At 35.7% G+C, this 21,939-nt stretch overlaps 1 protein-coding gene across 16 annotated transcripts in view; it reads right to left on the bottom strand.

Annotated features, from left to right (window-relative positions):
• Nucleotides 1–21,939, bottom strand: part of lcorl (ligand dependent nuclear receptor corepressor-like) — a 90,504-nt gene that overhangs the window by 14,543 nt on the left and 54,022 nt on the right. For 3 of the 16 annotated variants that reach the window (XM_052038100.1, XM_052038110.1, XM_052038119.1), the window contains one exon: nucleotides 10,038–14,174. The exons of 10 other annotated variants lie outside the window; for them this stretch is intronic. In XM_052038100.1, coding sequence (XP_051894060.1) covers nucleotides 13,124–14,174 — 1,051 coding nt within the window. In that variant the 3' untranslated portion in view covers nucleotides 10,038–13,123. Of the gene's footprint in view, nucleotides 1–5,318; nucleotides 5,382–10,037; nucleotides 14,175–21,939 lie in introns of those variants that run through there. 3 more of the 16 variants (XM_052038162.1, XM_052038135.1, XM_052038091.1) reach the window with 3 other exon arrangements.

Raw genomic sequence — 21,939 nt, 5'->3', positions numbered from 1 at the left:
AACCAGTGGCACTAATGAGAAGACATAGCATCCAAGCACATTTTTCAACATGGTGAATGAACTTATTGATCTAGAACACTGCTGATATGATGCACCCTCAAGGTTTGGGATGTTGAAATTGCTGAGAGAGCCTCATCCAAAATTCACGAGTTCAATGTGGGCTTAAAGGTGAAAGTGGAACAGTTCTGGTTGCTCTTTACCTCACCAAGAATCCATTGAATAATTACAGTTTAGTTAATAATAATTTATCATAGGGGTTGTAATTCAGCAGGCTATCAACTGCTGAAGATGTGATTAACCAAGTGTTCTCCGCTGACTATCAGTATGCATGAGGTGTACTTGCATTCAAATGAAACAAGTTCTAAATAAAGTAATAAGTAGGAAATGTTAATTAAGTTTTTGGATGAAATGCCCAAAAGCTTAAGATTAATACTTGCTTCTCAGTTTTTATTAATTAAAATCTTTGTTTAAAAGCATTAAACTCAACTTATTTAGGTTGCAATTTATCTGACATCGCTGCTGTCTCATCTTAAAAAATAACTTCCTATCATCCTTCCTGTGCTCATAATGCCAGTAATGGTGCACATTTCCTATTTTTTAGCAACTACATTTCACTTGTATTTTTCTTTTGTTGGTGCTATTGGACTTCATTCATCAAATTTACAAATTCATCCTCAAGAAGGGATGTGATTGTTAATAACACTATTTTACAACTAGTATTTTCAATTAAGAATTGGTAAAAAAAAAAGTGGCATTATCATAGTTATATTGCATGGGAATAGGCCCTTCAGCCCAACAAGTCTGTGCCAACCATCAACTACCCATTTACACTAATCCTACATAAATCCTTTTTCTTATTCTCCCCACACTCTTATCAACTCTCCCTGGATTCTACCACTCACCTACACACTCGGGGCAATTTCCAGTAGCCAATTAACCTACCAAACCATATCTTTGGGATATGGGAGGAAACTCATGTGGTCACCAGGAGAACAGGTTAACTCCACAGAGACAGTACCGAGGTCAGAATTGAACTGGGGTCTCTGGCACTGTGAGGAATTGGTTTTCATGAGTAGTATTTAACAGTTCTTGCACTATAAGGATAGATGGAACTTAACAGAATTTTATTGTGTTATCTGAAAATAACTGAGAAAAGTGTGCTGACTTCCTATCAAAAATTATCTAGCAAGTATAAATTCTTGACATAAAATATAACTTCTCTGTGACAAGAGCTACAATGACTATCTTCATTTCAAACTGTCCACTGTCTTATTAAATTTTATTACATGTTCTGTTTTCAATTTGTATATGGTCCACACTCTAAAAGTTAATCTAGCATCTGTCTTCAGAATTTCAACAGACCTACAATGTATCTGCAGCAGTCACGAACACTTTCTATTTGTATTATTGTTTCATTTGATCCCACTATCTTCCATGAAAGTCAGCTTTCTTCTTCAGTTGGAGACTATTGACTTGAGCTTCTTTGTAGGACACAACTGGGAAAGTAGATAGAAGTACAACATAATACTGCACCCAATTAGATGATGTTCTCAAGATCACAAGACAAAGGAGCAGAAGTAGGCCATTCGGCCCATCGAGTCTGCTCCACCTTAGTACCTTCCTAATCTAATTAAAATAGCCCTGATCTTAAAATGAGCATAAATCAGCAAAAGCAACAAGAGCCCAGAGAAATGCCCAAAATGCATTACTTTATTTCTTTGAGTCTCTTTCTTTCTTTTATTACTGCTATTGGACTTCGTCAATCATGCCAAGTTTACAAATTCCCTCACGTTAAAGAGTTTGAAATTTAAACTCATTTAATAATCATTAGGTACATCATATGAATCAGATCAGCTTCTCAATTTTTAGTATGCCATGCCACAAAAATGCATTATTGGAGGATACTTGATTCTGAGAATTGAAGTTACAGCAAGTTTTATGGGAAGAGGTTCATTCAAAAGGAGTGATTAATGAACTGATGTAAAAGATCAAGGTGATTTAGGTGTATTGCTGCTGTGTGCATTGCTAATCTATATTCAGTTGGAGATTTTAAGGCACAAAGGTTGATCAAACCCAGTTAAGGGGATATCTATGTGAAAATATGGAGGAAACTCCTTATTTGTCAAGAACTGGATATTCAGACTTATCAAGACCAACCTCCAACTCCAAATAATTCTATTAAGTTTCACCTTTCTTTGGATCTACTTAAGATCACAGATCTCAATGGTAATCACTTAGAACATTTCGTACATTGCATCATGTTGCTGGAACGGCACTGACTCAGCAACTTCATCTATCCTCAATCAACAAAAATAACTTTTTCCTCCTTTCATATACCAAGAACTACATTCACGTGTACCCTGGAGGTCAGTGATTTCCTCCTTTAACCATATCTTGTCCAGCCACTGAACCATCTTTTATTAGCAAGGTCCTCCATTTCGTTTCTCAATGCCACATCAAACATTTCCAGATTAAGATGATATAAACCTTATACATCATCATTGCCTGAATTTTCTTCTTTTGGAAGTTACTCAGTTGCTCAAAGTGAGAACAAATTCTACTAAGTGGAGAACACGAGTGACTTGGAACAGTTTGATTGTTCAAAGCAGATACGGTGATTGTCACTGCATGGGAAAAGGAAAGGAACCAAGGCCAGAGTTCCAGAAATTATGAAACAAAAAGGATATTAGGTGATAAAGAATCAAAGGAATTTATGGCAGAGTCAGCCTCCATTCAACCTTGCCCATGCTGGCCAAAGAGAACTATTTAATCCTACTTCTTAGCTCTCAGTCCTTAAACTTGTAGGTATTAAGTGCTTATCCAAATCATTATTAAATATGCCTAGGGTTTCTCATTCCATCACTCTTTCAGGCACCCACATCCGTACATCCACCAAATTCAGAAATTAATTCCCTTTCAACTCTACCAATTATTTTAAATTTATGCCCCTCAGATATTGACCTCTCTGCTAAAGTAAATAGGTGCTCCCTCTTCACTCTTCTGAAGCTTCTCATTTCTTATTTCCCCTTATTAACTTTCCTCTCAGCCCTCACAGTCCTAAAGAACCCCAAGCTTTGTCATTCTTTCCTCATAATCACCACCCCAGCAACAACCTTGAAAATTTCAACTGTACTCTCTCTAATGCTATATTCTATATTCTTTTAACATCATGTCAAGAAATGCACATAATACTCTAACTTTAGCCTTGTTAATGTTTACATAGTTCTAATATGATCAAACAGCTTGTAGATTGTAAGTCTTAGCCAAGAGAGCTATCTTATATCTTAAATACCCATCCTGATGGATCTGTGGGTATGCACCCAAAAGTCCCTCTTTTCTTCCATATTTCTCAAATTATACATGTTCATTGCACATTTTCTTGCCTTACTTAAATGCACTATTTTATACACTATTTTGCACTATTTTATACAGCCACATATAGGTTGAAAAGAACTAGGTCTAAAAAGACAGTAGTTTGGTTTGACAGTGTCGAAAACTTGCATCATTCCTAATGCAGGGTTTCAACCCCAAACGTCATCAATTCCTTCCCACCAACGCCTCCCCCCCCCCCCCCCCCCCCCCCAAACACACACAGATGCTACTCGACCTGCTGAGTTCTTCCAGCAGATTGTTTGTTGCTCCAGATTCTAGCATCTGCAGTCTCTAGTGTTTGGCATTATCAGTCTAGGTTGATATTGATTTGTATAGTTCTTAAGAGGCCCTTTTGCTTAAAATAATGCCCTTGTCAGGAAGTTAAATGCCATTCATGAGATTGACTGTAATCCCAAAAAAACAGAAGCTTCCTTACAAGTATCTAAACTTTTCTACCATCTCAGCCCTTCCTTCTGTACTTTTTAAAGCTTTTCCATGAGATATTTCACACCAATTTCAGCTAATTTTGGCAAGACAGAGCATATACATTGCTCTGGTTTTATTTCTAGCCAGGAATCTTTGCAATCTCCTCTTCATGACTTCTCATCTTCCTGAGTTAATAGCCTTCAATTCCAATTTTCAATGTAGCCCTTTCATACTCCACCATTTTTCCCTTCACTTCTCTCATTTATGGCTGAGTTTTCAAACCTATGATATTTTTAGAACTATCTGGATTATGCTTCATACTTTATCCTGCTTTGTATAAAGACCTTATTTCCTGCTCAGCTAGTTTTTCGTCAGGTTTGCTATGATGACATTGAATAGAATTTCCAATATATCCCTTTTCAAGAGTCATTTTCTATGCTTAGTGAACAGGGACCCTCAATACATCATTCCCATTTGCCAAAACAAAAGCAGAAAATGTTGGAAATACTTAGGAGATCTGGCACAACTTGCAAAGAGAGAGTTAACATTTCAGGATGATGATCATTCTTCAGTACTTGAGTCATCAACCTGAAATGTTAACTCTTGTGTCTCCCTCCACAGAGGCTGCTTGACCTGGTGAGTAGTTCCAGCATTTTCTGTTTTTATTTTGGATTTCCAGCATCTGCAATTTTGCCTTCTAATTTTCTCATTTCCTTCACGTCTACTTCTATTTTCCATTACAGTTTGCTTTTTTTGTGCTTACCTTCTATCCATTAGTCTTTTCACTTGTCAGTTCATTTTCTACTATGTATGATATGATCCCACTTCCAAGCACAACTTTCCCTTGTTTACTTCAGTCCTATTAAGGCGGCAATTTCTTTGCAGTTTCCTTTGTATATACATTTAAAACACAAAGCTGCTTTTTCATTACAAATACTCACTGACTTATTGTGACACAGGATAGAATTGAGAAGTTTCTTTGCCCTGAAGGTAGTGAATCTTTGGAATCATCCACTAAAGAGGGCAGTGGAGGTTCAATCACTAAATATACTCAAGACAGAGATCAATAGAATTTTAGATATCAAGGGAATCGAGGGATAAGTGATTAATGAAGAAAAACTGTGCTGAGGTAAAGGTCAGCCATGATTATTGAAAAGCAGAGCAGGCACGAGGGGCTGATTGGCTTATGTATACTTTTATTTCTTGTTAGGTTCTATTCCATAATTCCAATATTTTGTTTAAATTTCTCTTCATTACAGAACAGACTCTTCTCCAATCTATCAAAATATTCAATTTTTACCATCACAAAAAAATTAAAAACAGAGGAAATTTTCAGCTGAATATTCAGGTCAGGCCTAATGAAATAAAATGCTCAGAGTGATTATGCCTCCACATGTTTATAAGATTATTCCAAGACAACTTAAAATTTATCCTTCAGCATGCAAGCACAGAACTTCTGCTACTCCAAGTTGAGAAAATGTAAAGATGTAACTGAAAGCAAAGCTATCTTTAATTCTTACCGCAAAGTGTCTGTCTCCTAATCAGGGATGCATCTTCTCAGCAATTCCCTTGCCACCCCGCTGCTGAAAGCAATGAAACAATGCAGGGTTGGGGAAGGGGTGGTGGGAGGATAAGGAAGGGAAAGGAGCAAGAAGAGAACAGAGGAGAAGAGAAGAATATCAGGAACAAAGGTGAATGCCAAATTTGTTTTGCCACCCAATCTCATACTAAATGAAGTTTTCTTGATCAGGAGATAGCCTCTACATGGTCAACTGTTTGCAATAAATACTTCAGAAACCCATCGCGAGGCACTGTTTTGAAGAAATTGTTTTCATTTTGCACTGGAAAATCTGCAGTTTGGTTATATTTAGAATAAGATTCCAACTGCACCAACATAATAATAAATATAGGCACATGCAAAAGGAATTACGTTTGATATATCCACATTTATGGAATCTAATTGTATAACTAGAAAACAGAATCATGGAATGACATGACACAGTAGACCACTTGAGTCAGTGTCCAAGCTGAATCTTGAAAGAGCTATCCATTTAATCCCACATCTCTGTTCTTTCTTCTTGGCCCTAAATTTTGTCTCTTTTCAAGTGTTTATCTAATTTTATTATTGAATTTATTTCCAGCATTCTTTCAAATAATGAATTGCAGAGAAGTAGTTGTTCTGTTAATTATTTTTCCTCATGTGATATCAGGTTTGTTTGTCAATTACCTTAAACATGTAGCTTCTGGCTATTTTGAACACTGCAATCAAATTCCCCCCTTAATCTTCACTGCTGCAAGGAGGAAAAACCTCAGTTTATATGAACCTCTCACAAAATTTTAAGTCCCTCATGCCTGGTAAAATCATTGCAAATCTACTCTACTCTCCTGTGTCCTTGACATTCTTCCTAAAATGTGATGCCCAGAGGTTGGCACAATATTCTAGCTGGGCTTTTGTGAATTTAAGTTTGCTTCCTTGCTTTTATACTCCATGCCTCCATTTGTAAAATCAAGGATCATGTATGCTTTTTATCAATCCCATCTACAAAGACCCACTGTTCCTGTGCCCTCTTTCAAATAATTCCATTTACTTTATATTGTACCTCATTCTTCCTATCAAAATGAGCCACTTGACACTCTCTGCATTAAATTTCATCTTTCATGCACCTGCCAAGTTCATCAGGTTTGTTAAAATCCCATTTATAGTTTAAAATTTTACAGATTTCAAACTTTGAAATTATATAGAAGAAAGCCTAGGTAATTTCTATAAATCACAAAGAGCAATGGTCCCAATACTGACTTCTGAGGATATCGCTGCATATACTTCAGAAAGGAAAAACAAACCATTCTACTTTATGCCACTTAGCCATTATCCATGCGATTAATTATCTTTTAATGTCGTAGGTTTCAATTTTTTGAAATTTCATGTACATGTCAATCACAATACTCTCACCATATCATTCCAAGAATTCAAGCACACTCTAAGTTTGTCCTTTTTAATTTAACAATCATGGATGTTATGCTGATTAATAATTACCAAGTTTGAACTTTTTTTTTGTTTATGGGGTTTATACAGTCTTTGCAATCCTCCAATCTTCTGGTACCACTCTCATGTCTAGCATTGGAAGAGCTTTTATGATTTCTACTTTTACTGCCCTCAATAACCAAGGATGTATTTTATCAAGAGGAGGTAATATTTTTATATTCGGCATTGAAAATCTTTAAGGTATTTCCTTCTCCTACTTTCATTCTTTCAATTTCTCTATACCTCCTCCTCTACCTATTTGAAGCCTACTTCTCTTTGGTGAAGACAAATGTAAAATACTTATTCAGCACTTCAGCCATGCCTTCTGCTTTCACAAAGTGGTCACTTGTTTGGCCTTGCCTACCAGGGCATTATACAAATTAATAGACAAAGACCTTTTGGTTACTTTTTATGTTACCTACTAATGTATTTTCATAAATTCACAATGTTTATCCATTACTTTCTCAGCAAATCTTTTTTTTAATTGTTTATTTTTACATTGAATTATGTTCATGCACTTATGACCTCAAGGTCAAATATGACAGCGAGATCAAACAACCTAGGTCTGTTTCAAACACTTGGGAGTGGAATTTGGTCCTTACCACTGATTCCATTCCCTCCATGCTTTTTCATTTTCACATGGCAAATTGATCACGAAAGTAAAAGCCTATGGAACCCAAGTTAAGACGATAACCGAGAGCAATAGTTGGCTCAGTGGAGGGAGGGCAAAGGGTAATGGTCAATAAGAGTTTTAGTCATTTGAGCATTGTGTGCTTTGAAGTTCTGCATGGCTCAGTTCTATTGTCTTTTGCTTTCCATGTATTTATTAACAACTTGAACTCAAATATTGGGGCTAAGATTTAAGTTTGCAAAATTGAAAGCATGATTGATAGTGAAGTATTTGGCTAAAGAAAAATACGAATAGACTGCTTAGGACGGTACAGAAGTGGCAAATGGATTTCAATCCAGAGAAGTGTGAGGTAATGAATTTGGGAAGGGCAAACAAGGCAAGTTAATAGACAATGAATGGAAAGACACTAGTAAGTGTAGAGAAACAGATAGATCCAGAAACACACACCCAAAGATCCCTGAAGGTGGCTGGTCAATTAACTAAGGTAGTTCAGATGGCATCAGGGTTACTTGCCTTGATCAGAGAAATGTAAGAGAAGGGTCATTATGCTAGGACTGTATAAATCATTAGTTAGGCTACAGCTTGAATGTTGTGTAGAGATCCTGTCACCAATATGGAAGAATGTGATAGCATTGGAGAATGAGTAGAGAAGAATTACAAGGATGCTGTAGGGGCTAGACTGGACTTTTTTTTTGGAACAAAGGAAACTGACAGGAGATTTAATTGAGGTGCACGTAATCATGAAATACCTAAACAGGGGAAAGGACCTATTTCCCTTGGGACAGATGTTAGTTATTAGGGTTCATACAGTTAAATTAATTGGTAGAAGGATTAGAAGGAAATTAAGTGAATATTTGTTTCATCCAAAGAACAGCTGAAGTATGAAACACACTGTGGATCTGGAACTCGCTGCTGAAAGGGTGATGGAAGCAAGAAACTTTTATCATATGTAAAAAGTACCTGAGCACTTGAAGAGCTGTAGCCTACAAGGTTACACCTAAAGAACTAGGAAATAGAAGTAACCTAAGTAACTCCATTATTGACCTGCATGGACAAAATGTAATAAAGCCTTCTCCTGTCCAGCGATACTGTAAATGTACGTCACTCATTGTCCAGACCACTCTCTGAAATTCATAGTCGCTTCAAGCTTCTGTATTACTTTTATCCTGCCAAGTGGTATTACTCCCTCATCGTCTTCTTCAATATCCTCTTAATTTAAAGGCTGCAAACTTTATCTGATAGCAATATCCACAATTCTACCAACATAGATTTATATTGAAAATACAAAGGGACTTGAGGGTTAATAAGGGTTTATATTCCCTCAGGTTTTGAAAATAGTGAGGAAACCTTCAATTAAACGAAGATATGGATAACCATATTCTTCAGAAGAGAAATTAAGAATAAGGGCAGATAAATAGGCACAATATGAGAAAGAATGTTCTCACACAGAGGACGCTCTTAAAAGGCTGCAGATATAGGGAAGACAAATTGTTAAGAATGTCAGGTAGATTCTACTAGATTGGGGTATCTAACGTTGAGGGAGTAAAAAGAGATAAACTGAGGTACAAATCAGCCATGACTGAACTGTATGGTAGAGCAGACTCAAGAGACTGAAAGGTATGTTCCTGTTCCTAATATATTGATATTTAACAATAAACTGTTTTATACTTTCTTTTTTGTACCTTGATACTTATTTAATAAGAGTGCAGATCAGCACCTCTATTTGATATGTACATGCTTTTCCACAGTCCATCTTGAAAAGTATTAACAGTTTCTAATACAACACATGACTGTAAAATAAGCATTATTTATCTTCAACATAAAATATAAATACTTTTGACTTTTCAGTGAAATACTATGTACACAAGAAGAAATTATGGACGTTCACAGAAATGAACACTGGCCCATTTCTACTGATTACACTTCAAAATAAAACTATGACACTGCTTCAGTACCCTCTACACCCAAGTTTACTATTGTACATCTTAAGATCATGGAATAGTTACAGCATGGAAGGACATTATTTGGACCACTGAGCACCCTCCACCCCCAATTACCTACAAGAACAAACCAGTTTCACTTCAAAGCTACATTAGCTCCAGAAAAACAAAAATTCCTCAGATGATCTCAATTCTTAATCTTCAAATGTGATATGATAAATAATGTACAACTATGACTATTCAACTATAAACAATATGGACAAGTGGGTTTAAAGAAGTAACATTTGTAGATTTTCTTAGATATATGGATGACTCCACAACTTCTTTGTAAAATTAATAATTATTATGCTTCAAAAGCAAATGAAAAACTCCTTCACTAATGCATGCAAAAGCATGCATACAGTCAATAATGCTTGCAGTGCAGTGAGATTCTATTGTTGTCAAGGTGCTTTTGTTAGTATAACTGGACAACAGAAGGAAAAGGAAACTTTAGTATTAGTCACGTTAAATAGTTTCAACTATTAATTTTCTTCTCTTCTATTAGGATGAAGAATAAAGAACACGGAAGACAAAATTTTACGATCTACTGTACATAAAAAAGACAACAATCACATTTTACTAGTTTTCAATTTTATGTGCAAAAGCATCAAAGTGCTTTACTACAAATTACAACCTATAAACACAATTAAAACAGCTGAAATCTGTACAGATTGAGGATTATTAAACAACACATCATAGGAAAACAGAATCACAGTAAATGTATAACACCACAAGACACATTGTCCAGATAACATTGTTTTCATTAGAAAATATTGTAATAAATAATTCATGAATATAGTGCAATTGATTTATGCATAAATATAACTAATCATCTAAAATCAGTTTTACATTAACCAATTTTTAAAATCAAGGCAGCCACAGAGTTTAGCTATATTACTGTGATAATGGAAATACTGCACTGCAATTTGAAAATAAACAGGTGATAAATCTGTATTTACTGTAAACTAAAAATTAGTTTTAATAAACATAATATACAATATAAAATTTCCCCATTATCTACCAGAAAATGGTTTTGAACATTACTGAGCAGTAGTTCTAAAAACAGAGGCACTGTTTTGCAATACAAAATTTTTTTCAGAAACATTCTTAAGTACTAAAATTGGTTGTCACGATATTAACATTATGGGGAAATCTAATTAAAAACAGATAGTGGCACAGTAGTCAAACATGTAGTGTTTCAAAAATCTATTTTCCTACCACTAAAGATAATCAAAAAATTGTGTTTTATACACATTACAAAAGGCTAAAGAGCTCTCATAAAGTTAAGAAAAATGTAATATCACTAAATTTGTTTTATTCAATTTTAAGAACTTATTTCAATTAATAATGCCAGTAATCTTTTAAAACTTTAAATATTTTCCTTATTTTAAATTATGCATTCTCTCCATTCAACCTAAAACTGCTTTAATTTCTTGGTTATTTTAATTTTTTGCTTTAAAAATAAAAATTGAAATGCCATTGAAATGTTTGACCATAAAAGGGTGACATTTCCTGTTATTTAATTCAAGTTACTATTAGACTTACAATGTAAAACAGCATGAAATGATTTAAAGGAAAAAGGGAACATTAACCATCCATGTTACAAGACAACATAATATCGTGACATCCCTAGTACTAAGCTGGAACTATATCTTAAAGGGCTTTTGTAATACTTGCACTTAAATTGTGACCAAATTCTAAAAATTATTAAACTGAACAATGTCACTTTTGCTTTTTATGGCAAGTTAGCAGAATGTTGCCATGTCTATACTGCCGAAGCAAAGTAAGCCCAATCTTTCATACTATTTGAGATATTTTAATGAGAAAAGGTAACTTCATCTAATCCTTATAATTCTGAATGGCATCTCTTAACTGTTTCAAAAACTTCCGTATGAACTACAAAGGCATGACCTTAAATCCAAATCCACACAAAAGTTTTTTTTGTTAGATCTTCCCTATTCTAAATCACAAATTAGAAAACTGGATCATTAGCAACACAAGAGACTTAAAACTGTTCAAAGCTTTTCTTATCTAATCATACAGAGACCCTGAATTCAAAAAGCTGTTTTCTATTAAATCTATATCAAAATGCAACAGCTGAATTTGGTACTCTTTCAATGACAATGCATACGATCAACAAAAACTGAATGAATGGATTAGCTTTGTAAAACTAGAAGAAAAGCAGCTGTTGGTTTTGTACTGAGAATGATGTATGGACGCAAGAATTGAAATGGTTGGATTATATTTGTAAAATTTGAAGCATTTTCAAAATCTCCAACAAGAACACACTTAACTTAGCAGCAGGTAGGTTTACAGTTAGCAAAATTCCGCCTTGGGAGTGTGAAAAATGCAATCTTGTTATCACATACTATACCTACATTTTTCATTAAATACAGACTAACAAGAGGAATAAAACATACTATTTTCTTCAGTGCATCTTATGCATCATGCTCTGTACAGTGCTATCAATTTGTTAGTCATTTTGTTCACACCTATAGCTTATCCAAGTCTCAATAAAACTAAGTGTTTTTCAAATTTTCAATTTTCATATATTGGAGCATCATAAAATTGGAGCATCTATTTAGGGATTGCTTCCCTTCTCAAACTTGAGGCATGTCACATTATAGACCGTTTCCTCTTACAACTAATTATGGTGGGTACCTAACTGCTGACTAAAAATGGAAACTTTAAACTTTTGTCATTTGTTAATATTGGGCACTCTGAAGCATCAATGCTTTAAGCATGGACACAGAACGTCTAATCTCCCATTTTACCGAAATGCCAATTTCATCCACTGTGTTTCCATGCAAGACCGATGGGGGAAGGATAGAGAGTGGGGGGAAAAGAAAAGTCTTCTCATGATTGCAGTGAAGTCAGCCAGTGGAAGGCACGAAACTTGAGAGCGGACTGTTGCCTGCAAAGTAGCACATGGTTAAGTGGACTGGGGAAATTACATGGGGCAGAAGGAGGAAACGATAGCCTCGTGAAATAAATAAATAAATATCTTGCCAACAGGACTGATTACTTAGTACAGAACTTTACAGCTCTTAAAAAACATATTATGTTTTAACCAGCCAATCCACTGTTGGCACTCTCTAATTTTGCACTTTAAAATGTGAAATGAATATCTGTATTACTACACAATTTGAAACATACAGCTGAACTGTGTAACTTATACACAATGGCCCAGACTTAAACATAGCACACAAATGTGCTCCAACATCTTCACTGATTAAAACGTTTACATTTATCTTTACGTTTATGAATTTACTGTACCTTTCAGTTGGCAGGTTGATTTTGTACTTAAGAATTGAATTTTCTTACCCATTTTAGGTAGTAAGACTGGTCAGTTCGTTTCTATTCCTGACTTGGGCTCAGCGAGCCAATCCTATAAAATAATGCTGTGTTTGACTACTATTTGTGTCTTTCAAATGAATCACTGAAAACACATATAATGTGGCAATTTTCTTACTACAACTTTTCTAAACACAATCAATTAGTATTATTCTACAAGAGCATTAAGATGAGAACTAGCAAATATGACTGCACTTAAGTATATTCCTTTTGAAGTACAGTCAGATCCCTGCTTGAAACTATGCTTTGCCTGAAGGCCAAAGGGTGGTTTTACAATACTAGTTAAATAGCATTTACTGTATGGTGAAGTCCATCTGAGTTACATCCCTTTAGGAGGATTTATGTAGACTTGTTGCTACTTTTGGAGCTGCTTGTCCCTGAATTTGTCATACTGAACAACCCAGTGTCTGTTAATCTGAGCTTCTTCTTCGGAGGTGTCTTCAGCGTCCCAGATCGTTCTTTTACTTTATATTCTAAAGTGCTGTGAGGTACACCATAAATCCCTTGTGCTTTAGAGACACTCATTTTTCCACTCATTACCATTGTAATAGCTTCTTCCAAAATGTCATGATCATATTGCCGGTAGCGGCCACGCTTTTTTCTCGGTTGTTTACTGTCTTTTAGGCTAATATGATCCTGACTATCGTTTTCAGATGGCACATCAATTGTGCCATTTTTTACATTAAGACATAGCGGAGAAAGGTCTCCATGCAGTAGGTAGGAATCAACACTAGAATGAGTCAAAGGTAAAGAACATTCAATTTTACTCTGCTTGGGCAGGATAGTTTTGAGTTTTTGAAGAGCTGATCCTTCCAGCAGCGAGGAGGTTTTTGATACCTGGTACATAACATCGAGGAGGCCACAGCTGTCAGACTGGGATTTGGGCACAGAGCTTGCTCGTACCTGAGGGATTTTTAACTGAACAACAGAGCTACTAACGCTTTCATTATGAAGGTTGTCATCTTTTTCTTTTAGCTGCGTAACCATTCTTTGCAGGGTTAACTGATGGAGGTAACTGGAAGCAGTGGGGAATTTCAGCTCTGAGGTTTCTAGATGTGAGAGTTTTCGGTATGTGCTGCATTGATCAGGACTACGTTCTGCCTGAGCTCTAGCCCACAATGCAACTTTTTGTAGAAGAGCATTAGGTTCCCCAAAGGTCTTTGAGAAACAACCTTCTCTGGTGTCTCTTGTTTTACTTTTCAATGGTGCTGCTCCTCCTGATAAGGCTTCCAAATGAAAAAGTAAAGTCTGGTGAGGTATTCCATAAAGTATGGCTGCTTTGTTCATGTCCAATGCCCCTGACTGAATGTCTTTCAAGGCCTTTGAAAGCAAACCATCTGCAAATTCAGCACTTCGTTTCACGTGCTCTTCAGTGTTTTTCTGTAGTCTCCTAGGATGGATGGAATGAAACGATGGTAAGCTGACGCATGAGACTGGCACACAGCTATGGAAGGATAGGGTCCACTCCTTTATTACAGGCTTGCTTGGGTAACATCACTGCTTCTCTCACTGTTTAAGTCTTTGAGTTCTGGCTGTTATTGCTTAAAGTTGCAAAAGGTTACAGTTCTGGTGGGCAGTGCAAATATTTGATTGCACTTCTAAAGCAGTCTCGGCAAGAGCTTTATGTTACAGTTCAATATTTGTGTTAATGTTTCTTGAAGTTGTTATCTCGTGATAGTTGCTTGCAAAACAAAAATACAACTTTCACAGTTTTAGAGCTTCAATTAATGTCCTTTTCAATTTACTAAGTCCTAAAGCAATGTGTTAGTAGAAACGTGACGTTACCGCTAAACAAGTAATAAAAGAGTCAACCCTCTTTTGTTTCCAGGCAGGGTATTGCAATCACAACATGCTAAGAACTTTTTTTTTCCAAAATATTGCACAAAACATAAAGCACAAGCCACAGTAACACTGCACAATAACAATTCACAATGACAATCCAAATGTGACATTTTAGAACTAATAATTTTAAACACATCCAAGTTAAACAGATAAGGATGCAATTCTGGTTTTGGCCACATGCCATTGCAGTAAACAATATTATTTGTTTTGCACTCTTTTTTTTAAAAAGAAAGTCACACAAAGTCTTTACAAGTGTTCAGATATTAGTACAATTGTCCTAGAAGTACAACTTTCTTCGAGGTTGCTTAGAAATACCTTAAGTGCCAGAAGTGTCAATACAAATTAAATTAGTTACATTAGTGTGTAAATACGAAAGAGTGCATTACAATTATTTAACATAAACTTGTATGCTTCTAACTCAAGGAAATGTAATAATATTAATAGGCATTCCTCTTAAAGAATATTCATAGCTACTTATAGTTAAGTTTTATTTGAGTTCAATTTTATAAAATAATGTTCTTAACTGATGATACAAATATTACATTGTCAGTCTATTGATTATTGAGTAGAAAAGTGTAATAGGTAATGATTAGAGCGAGAGAGATACAGCATGGCAACAGGCACTTTGGCCCACCGAATCGACGTCGACCATCAACCATCCATTTATTAACTCTACATTAATCCCATTTTATTATCCCCATATTCCAATCATTCCCCCCACCCATATTCTACCACTCACTTACACACAAGGGGCAATTTACAATGACCATCAAACCCAGACATCTTTGGAATGTGGAAGGATGCAGACCACCTGGGGAAACCGCACACGGTTATAGGGAGAACCTGCAAACTCCACACAGACAGCAGAGCTCAGGATTAAACCCAGGTCTCCGGTGCTGTGAGGCAGCAGCTCTATAAGCTGCAACACCACGCCACACAAATATCAAGTTGGAAAGAATCCCAATTGCTGGCACATCTGATTTAAGTTCTTTTCAACATGATCAATGTTAATATCACAATACTAACGAATTTTTAATCATCAATGCCTGTATTGATTTTGCACCTCCTACAGGGATAGGGAAATAAAAACAGAGAAAATCATTTTCTTTCCTTATAAATAACTTTTGATATTTTAAATGGGAGGATCAAAATGCTCTGAATTGACCTGGATGAGCTTTCCTGCAATTGAGGTAATTCAACATTAAACTTCGTGGAAATTTGATTGAAGATACAATGTAATCAAGTCTTATGTTTGGAGTTCCCTTCATGGTTCTCCAAGTAAATGTACCTCCCTGACAAAATGTTTTTTGACCTGAAAACGCTATTTCTCTTTTCATGTATGTTTCCTGACCTGCTGAATGTTTTTAGCACTTTGTTTTTTATTTATTATAAATGTATCACATGATGCTATACTGAATTATACAATCCTGGAAAGACAAATAAAAACACAAGGAAAAGTAGGAGTAAGCCACCTGATCCCTTGAGCTTGCTATGCTATTCGGTAAGATAATTTCTGATTTTCAACCGTGATTCCATTTTCCTTGCCCATTTCTTATACCTCTTGATGCTCTTAAAGCCTAAAAATATAATTATCTTTCTAAAAATAGACACAAGAATTGAGTATCCACTGTCCTCTCAAAGGATCAGGATACATAATTCTTGATTACTGGTGAACTAACAGGAGCATTTTGATGGTGGCTCGAGAGTTGTGCAGTGACTGGAATATGGTACTAGAATAGCACACTTGGTGAAAACCAATCAAGAGGATTACTAATATAAACAGAAATATTACAGAACTGGCATAACTGAAGCAGGAAAAGACTGGAAGGCGGCAAGACAAAAAATACACTGTTTACATAATCTCTCTCCTCTGAACCTCAAATTTAAACAAGGAACAAATAAACACACAATTCAAAACCTAGACATATTTAGGCTAGCACACTTTGAAATTGTCTAAGAGAAATAGTTACTTAAACACCTTGCACCAATTTACTATTACTTTCTGCATAAAATGCAGTGGACCCTTCAAATGTAGATTTGGTGATCACATTGCTGAATACCAATAATGAGTCCACAACACTACCATGAGCTTCTGGTTATTCTCCACTTTAATTCTCTGCACTTCTCCCACCCTAATCCCTCTGTCCTTGTCTTCATATACTGTTTCACTGAAGTTCAAATTCAAGGAACAAGAGTTCTTTCTACAGCATTCTGATATAGACACTGAGTTTTACAGATTCAGATCTAATCACCCCAACACCTTCCAACAGTAGGTGCCGGTTATGGAAGATATTTGTACCAGTCACTCTACCAGAAATGTTGTGGGCTAGTGCCTGCACTGAGGTCCCATTTTGATACACAGTACATGGGTCGAACACTCTAACAAACTTCTGCTCTGCAGATGTACTGTTCAAAGTATTCTGACTGGTTGCATCAGGGTCTAGTACAGCAATTCAAATGCACAGGAATGTAAGAAGCTACAGAGACTAGTGAACTCAGCCCAATACATCACTGGCACATCCCTCCCCATCATCGGTAGAATCTATGAGGCACTGCCTCAAGAAGGCAACATCTATCATTAAAGATCTGCACCATCTGGGCCACGCCATCTTCTTGCAGCTACCATCGGACAGGAGGTACAGAAGCCTGAAGCCCCACATCACTAGGTTGAAGAACAGCTACTTCCCTTCAACCATTTGGTTTTTGAACCAACCTGCCCAATCCTAATCACTACCTCAGTAATAGCAACACTATGACCACTTTGCACTACAATGGACTTTTTTTTGTTCTAATTGTGTTCTTGTATAATTTTGTGTAATTTATGTTTAAAATGTTTTTTTTTGTCAATGTTGTGTATCTGAAGCTATGTGCCTGTGATGCTGCTGCAAGTAAGTTTTTCATTGCACCTGTGCATACATATATTTGTGCATATGACAATAAACTCAACTTTGACCGACGTTTCACCCTCCATATTCATGGGTTACAGTGACTCTGCTTTGCTAGTCTTTCCAACGTTTCCCTTCCCTCGACTATTCTGCCTGTGACCATTTATATTTTATTTGGGCCTCTCTTGTTTCGACTCAATGTGCTTAAACTCTATTTTCTCTTTTATCACTTCTGCTTTCCACTCTACCACAAAAATTTTCCTTTAACTACTGCTGCAACAACTCATCCCCCTCCCCTGCCCCAATTCATCTGTTTTCCTTGACTCTGTTTGCACTTAATAACTACCCTAGAAAATCTTCCAATTCTGACAAGCAGTCACATTGGCTCTCCATAAATATTGCCTGATATGCAGCACCACTGCGTCTTAGCAATAATTTTACCACCTCAGAAACCATTGTAATTCCCCAAGTAAAACTAACAGTCAAAATAGAGAGAAAAAAATCAATCCAGAGGTGCAGACAGGAAAGCATTTGTGAAGGGAAAGCAACAAATCTTTGCCCACTCCTTTTGAAATGCAGCTTCCTAGTGACAGCTTGGAATTGGAATATTTGCCTTGGAATGATGAACTATAACTCTGTGTGCTGTTGACATGCATTCATTGGCACAGTTAATTTCATATAGGATACATGTATCTAAAACAGAAAGAGGGATAATTAGACCTACACAGCTAGGTTGGATTTAAAAACTCTTACGAGAATTGACAGAGGTGTTATTAATTCAGTGTTGCACCCATATTTTTACTTTCATTCTCAAAACATACATTCAAAAATTTTATTAAAGGAACTACAATTTTAAACAGCTAATGATTTTATGAAATAGATATATAATAATGGGACAAATCTTCTGCTGAAATCTTATGGAATGAACAGAGCAGCATGAACTTCCACAGATTTTCCACCTCTTAGGCTGAGAGTGTACTCACTAAACCTGCACTAGGTTAACTTGATGAGAGTATGGAGAGCCCTTTGAAATCAATGGACTTTGAATGCGAATGCTTGTGACTTTACTCATTATTTTTAAAAACAATTAAAACATTTTTAACAATATATTTAATTCTTGATGGGTCTTGAATGAATGTGAATGTTTGTGAACATCAAAGATATTCACAAACATTCAACTTAAACTGCAGAGTTGACAGCCGGCAAGCTGGGGCCAGAGCCTCACTGTTCTATGTCTGTTCCATTTTGTGTATATTTTATGTGTACTTCTTAGACCTAAAAATGCATATGCAAAAGTATCCTGATCAACTGTCCTTCTTATGAAACTGCTATAAAATTATCAAAACTAAAGCCAGTAAACAGTATATGCTCAGCAGAAGCAAAAGTATCTAAATTTTCTTCTTGAAATTGGCTAATGGCAGACATAATGAATGAGGGCAAAGATCTGATAAATCAATGCTTAATTACTAGTGAAAAAAATGAAAAAGTGGTGTAACTAATGGATGGATACAAATATAGCATTAAAAATACAATATAAACTAATGCCTCCAGTTGGAGACAAGAGTGCAACATACTCCAAAGTATGGCAAGTATCCTGTATTTACAGAACTAGAGTGGATATAGTTTAAAGAATCATTATGGAACTATGACAGAATTCTCCATTTGATTGTTACCAATCCTATACTATGGAAGAATAGTATGAAAAAATGTACTGTTTTCTTTTTTTGACCAGACACAAGTTCATATTTAAATTTGAGCTGAGAATACAGTTTGGCTCTACTTTTTTTAAAAACTTGGCAGTTGTCAACTCTTCTGAAAGCAATTGTATTGACAAAAAATACTGCTTACCATCTAAGGAAATATAATTCAATACAGAACCCAAGCACACTAAAACTATGATAATGTGAGCATTGATTATTTCAACTTTTTAAACTGGTCTAGCTATCCATATATCAACAGTGGGGCTGTAAGGGCTAGAGCATGAGCTTGTATTAAGAAAGTACCAATTTTGTTCTTCATGGCTAATTAGTTTTGTGTTCCCACTGTTCCCACTCACCTCCTTTTATCTTCCCCAGATGCAGGGGGTCAATCTTGCTAATCTTCAATATTTGGCTGGCAAGGTAGCAAATAGGCTACGACTGGCATTTTGTCAAGGTCCTGTTCCAGAATGCTCTGACAATAAAAGCTGGCTGAAGCTTTGTCATCATTTGAAACAATCTGAGGCTTTTTATCAGAAATAAAAATTAATGCCCCTGTTATTCAGAGACATCTTAAAGCTATTAATTACCACAAATAATGAAAAATAAATATTTTAAATAAATAGAAAATTATCTAAAAATACTAATCAATATGTTAAACTGAAGTAAAATAATTTAAAATTACCTTCCCTGCCTTCTAAGCTGTGATTCCCCAGTGAAATGAATGGCATCTCTGATCACATGCAAGGCCTGACTGGTGTAGGATCGGAGAAGCTGATTCCCCAACATACTGCTGGGAAATCCGAGCAAGATGTTCTCTGCTGGTGGACTCCATGTGGAGTCCAGCAAAGGAGTGGAGCAAGAGATATAGAAGCATCTATCATTCAGTAAATCTTAGACGTAGTAGTCTATGCAAGCTTGAAACTTACTTTAATATAATGCCACACTTGCGTATGTAGGTAGGCGTGGTAGATAATTTTATACGGTGAAAGTCCATACCCATGAGATATGATGAGTTTTTTTTAATGAGAATGCTGGTTGAGGATTGAATGCTGTTGAGGAATTCTAACCCTTTCTCTGAATACCATGACAAGATTCTTTCCCTATCTGAAAAGACAAATGAGCTCTTGTTTGATAACTCATTTGAAATTCAATAATTTTTCAAAGTAATATTCCCTTGTAACTAATAAAAACATGCCTAAAAATAAAACTTGCTTCTCAGATTAATAGGCAAGGAATGCAGAGCATCACTTTTAAAGAAACTACTCTTCTTTAATAATCTTACCCAAATTTGTACCTAGAGCAGCTGCAGCATTTTGCTCGAGCTGAGATTAAGATTTGAAAATTTACATTATAAAATTACATAAAGAATATCTAGAAGTCCAACTGTGAGCAAAATACAAGTTTTTTTCCCCCACAGACAAATTAAAATGAAATGCAGTAGGGGTTGGGGTAGAGGGAAGAAACAGGGTAAAGAGGGAACCAGAAAAATACGGTAATCAGCCTGGGGATTTGGGGTGAGTCATAGCTGGAAAGTGAATTTGTCCAAGAACAGAGATCAGAGTGGGCAAGTGAGTGAGAACAAGGAGACTAAAAAAAAAGGGCACAACATCTAAAAGATAAAAGTTCAACATATTAGAACTCCAGTGATTTTGGAGACTATAAAATAACTTTCTCTTCAAAATAGAAAGTTACAAACTTCATTGTAAAAAGCTCCCTGTCAGAATCTCACGTTTTGCCCTTAGAAATTCTCATCAAGATCTCATGAAGAACCCCTATATGTAAAAGGAAATGCCATCTCAATTGACTCTGAACAGTAGCACATTTGATGTGAATATACAAACCAGTAAAGATAAAAAAAAATTGTTCCTGGTTCGCCCCTTCAGGCACGAACCTTTCTACCCTCTAAAATATTGGAACATTATATGCCTTGTCAAGTTTAATTACTTTTGTGAGAACACCTAAATCTACCTCTCATCTTTCAAATCTACATCATTCTATGACCTGCTGTGATTATGAATGTAATGATTATGCCCACACTTGAGTTTGGGCAAATTCCTTCACTGTCTTGATTCTGATATAGTTTCAATCTATAATGGTATGTGAATTGCATTATATGAGTGCCTGGAACAGAACATTTAAGAACTAACAAAGGAACAACAAAGTTAAAGTGCTTAATGATCAATTACAATTCAAGCCATGAGCCTGAAAGGAAAACAAAACATATGGGATAATACGTATTAGCATCTTTTATTTCAATACACCTCGCAAGAAGGAAACCTGTAACAGTATTATTTTAAAAACACAATGGAAATATCAACAAACTGGCTAAACAAATTAGCACTGATATTTGACACTTCTGGCACTTTAAAAGTTTTCAGATGCTGCACTAGTAAGATGTTCCAAAATAATTCTGTGAATGTGGAAGAACCATAAATAGCAATTTTTGTGTATTCCTTGTGCACAAAAGAAACCACCAACATAGTGGAGTACAAAGTTGTTCGATGATCTATCATATGAGTTTCCTTCAACAAATTCTCAAATATGCTATACAATTTTGGTCAGTAAAAGGTTAGAAATTGTTTTTTTAATGTTCATTGCAATCAAATCTACTGGCAGTATATCTGTCCCTGCTTCAGAATATGATGCCTATATAACAAAGCAAACAAAACATAATAGCATTTAAGTTTAACTTGTCAGTTAGAAATCTATCAGTAAAAATTCACATCAC

Source organism: Pristis pectinata, chromosome 2 (assembly GCF_009764475.1).
Source record: "Pristis pectinata isolate sPriPec2 chromosome 2, sPriPec2.1.pri, whole genome shotgun sequence".
Classification (NCBI taxonomy): Eukaryota; Metazoa; Chordata; class Chondrichthyes; order Rhinopristiformes; family Pristidae; genus Pristis; species Pristis pectinata.
The sequence above is the reverse complement of the archived record's forward strand: the minus strand, read 5'-3'. Positions and strand labels throughout refer to the sequence as shown.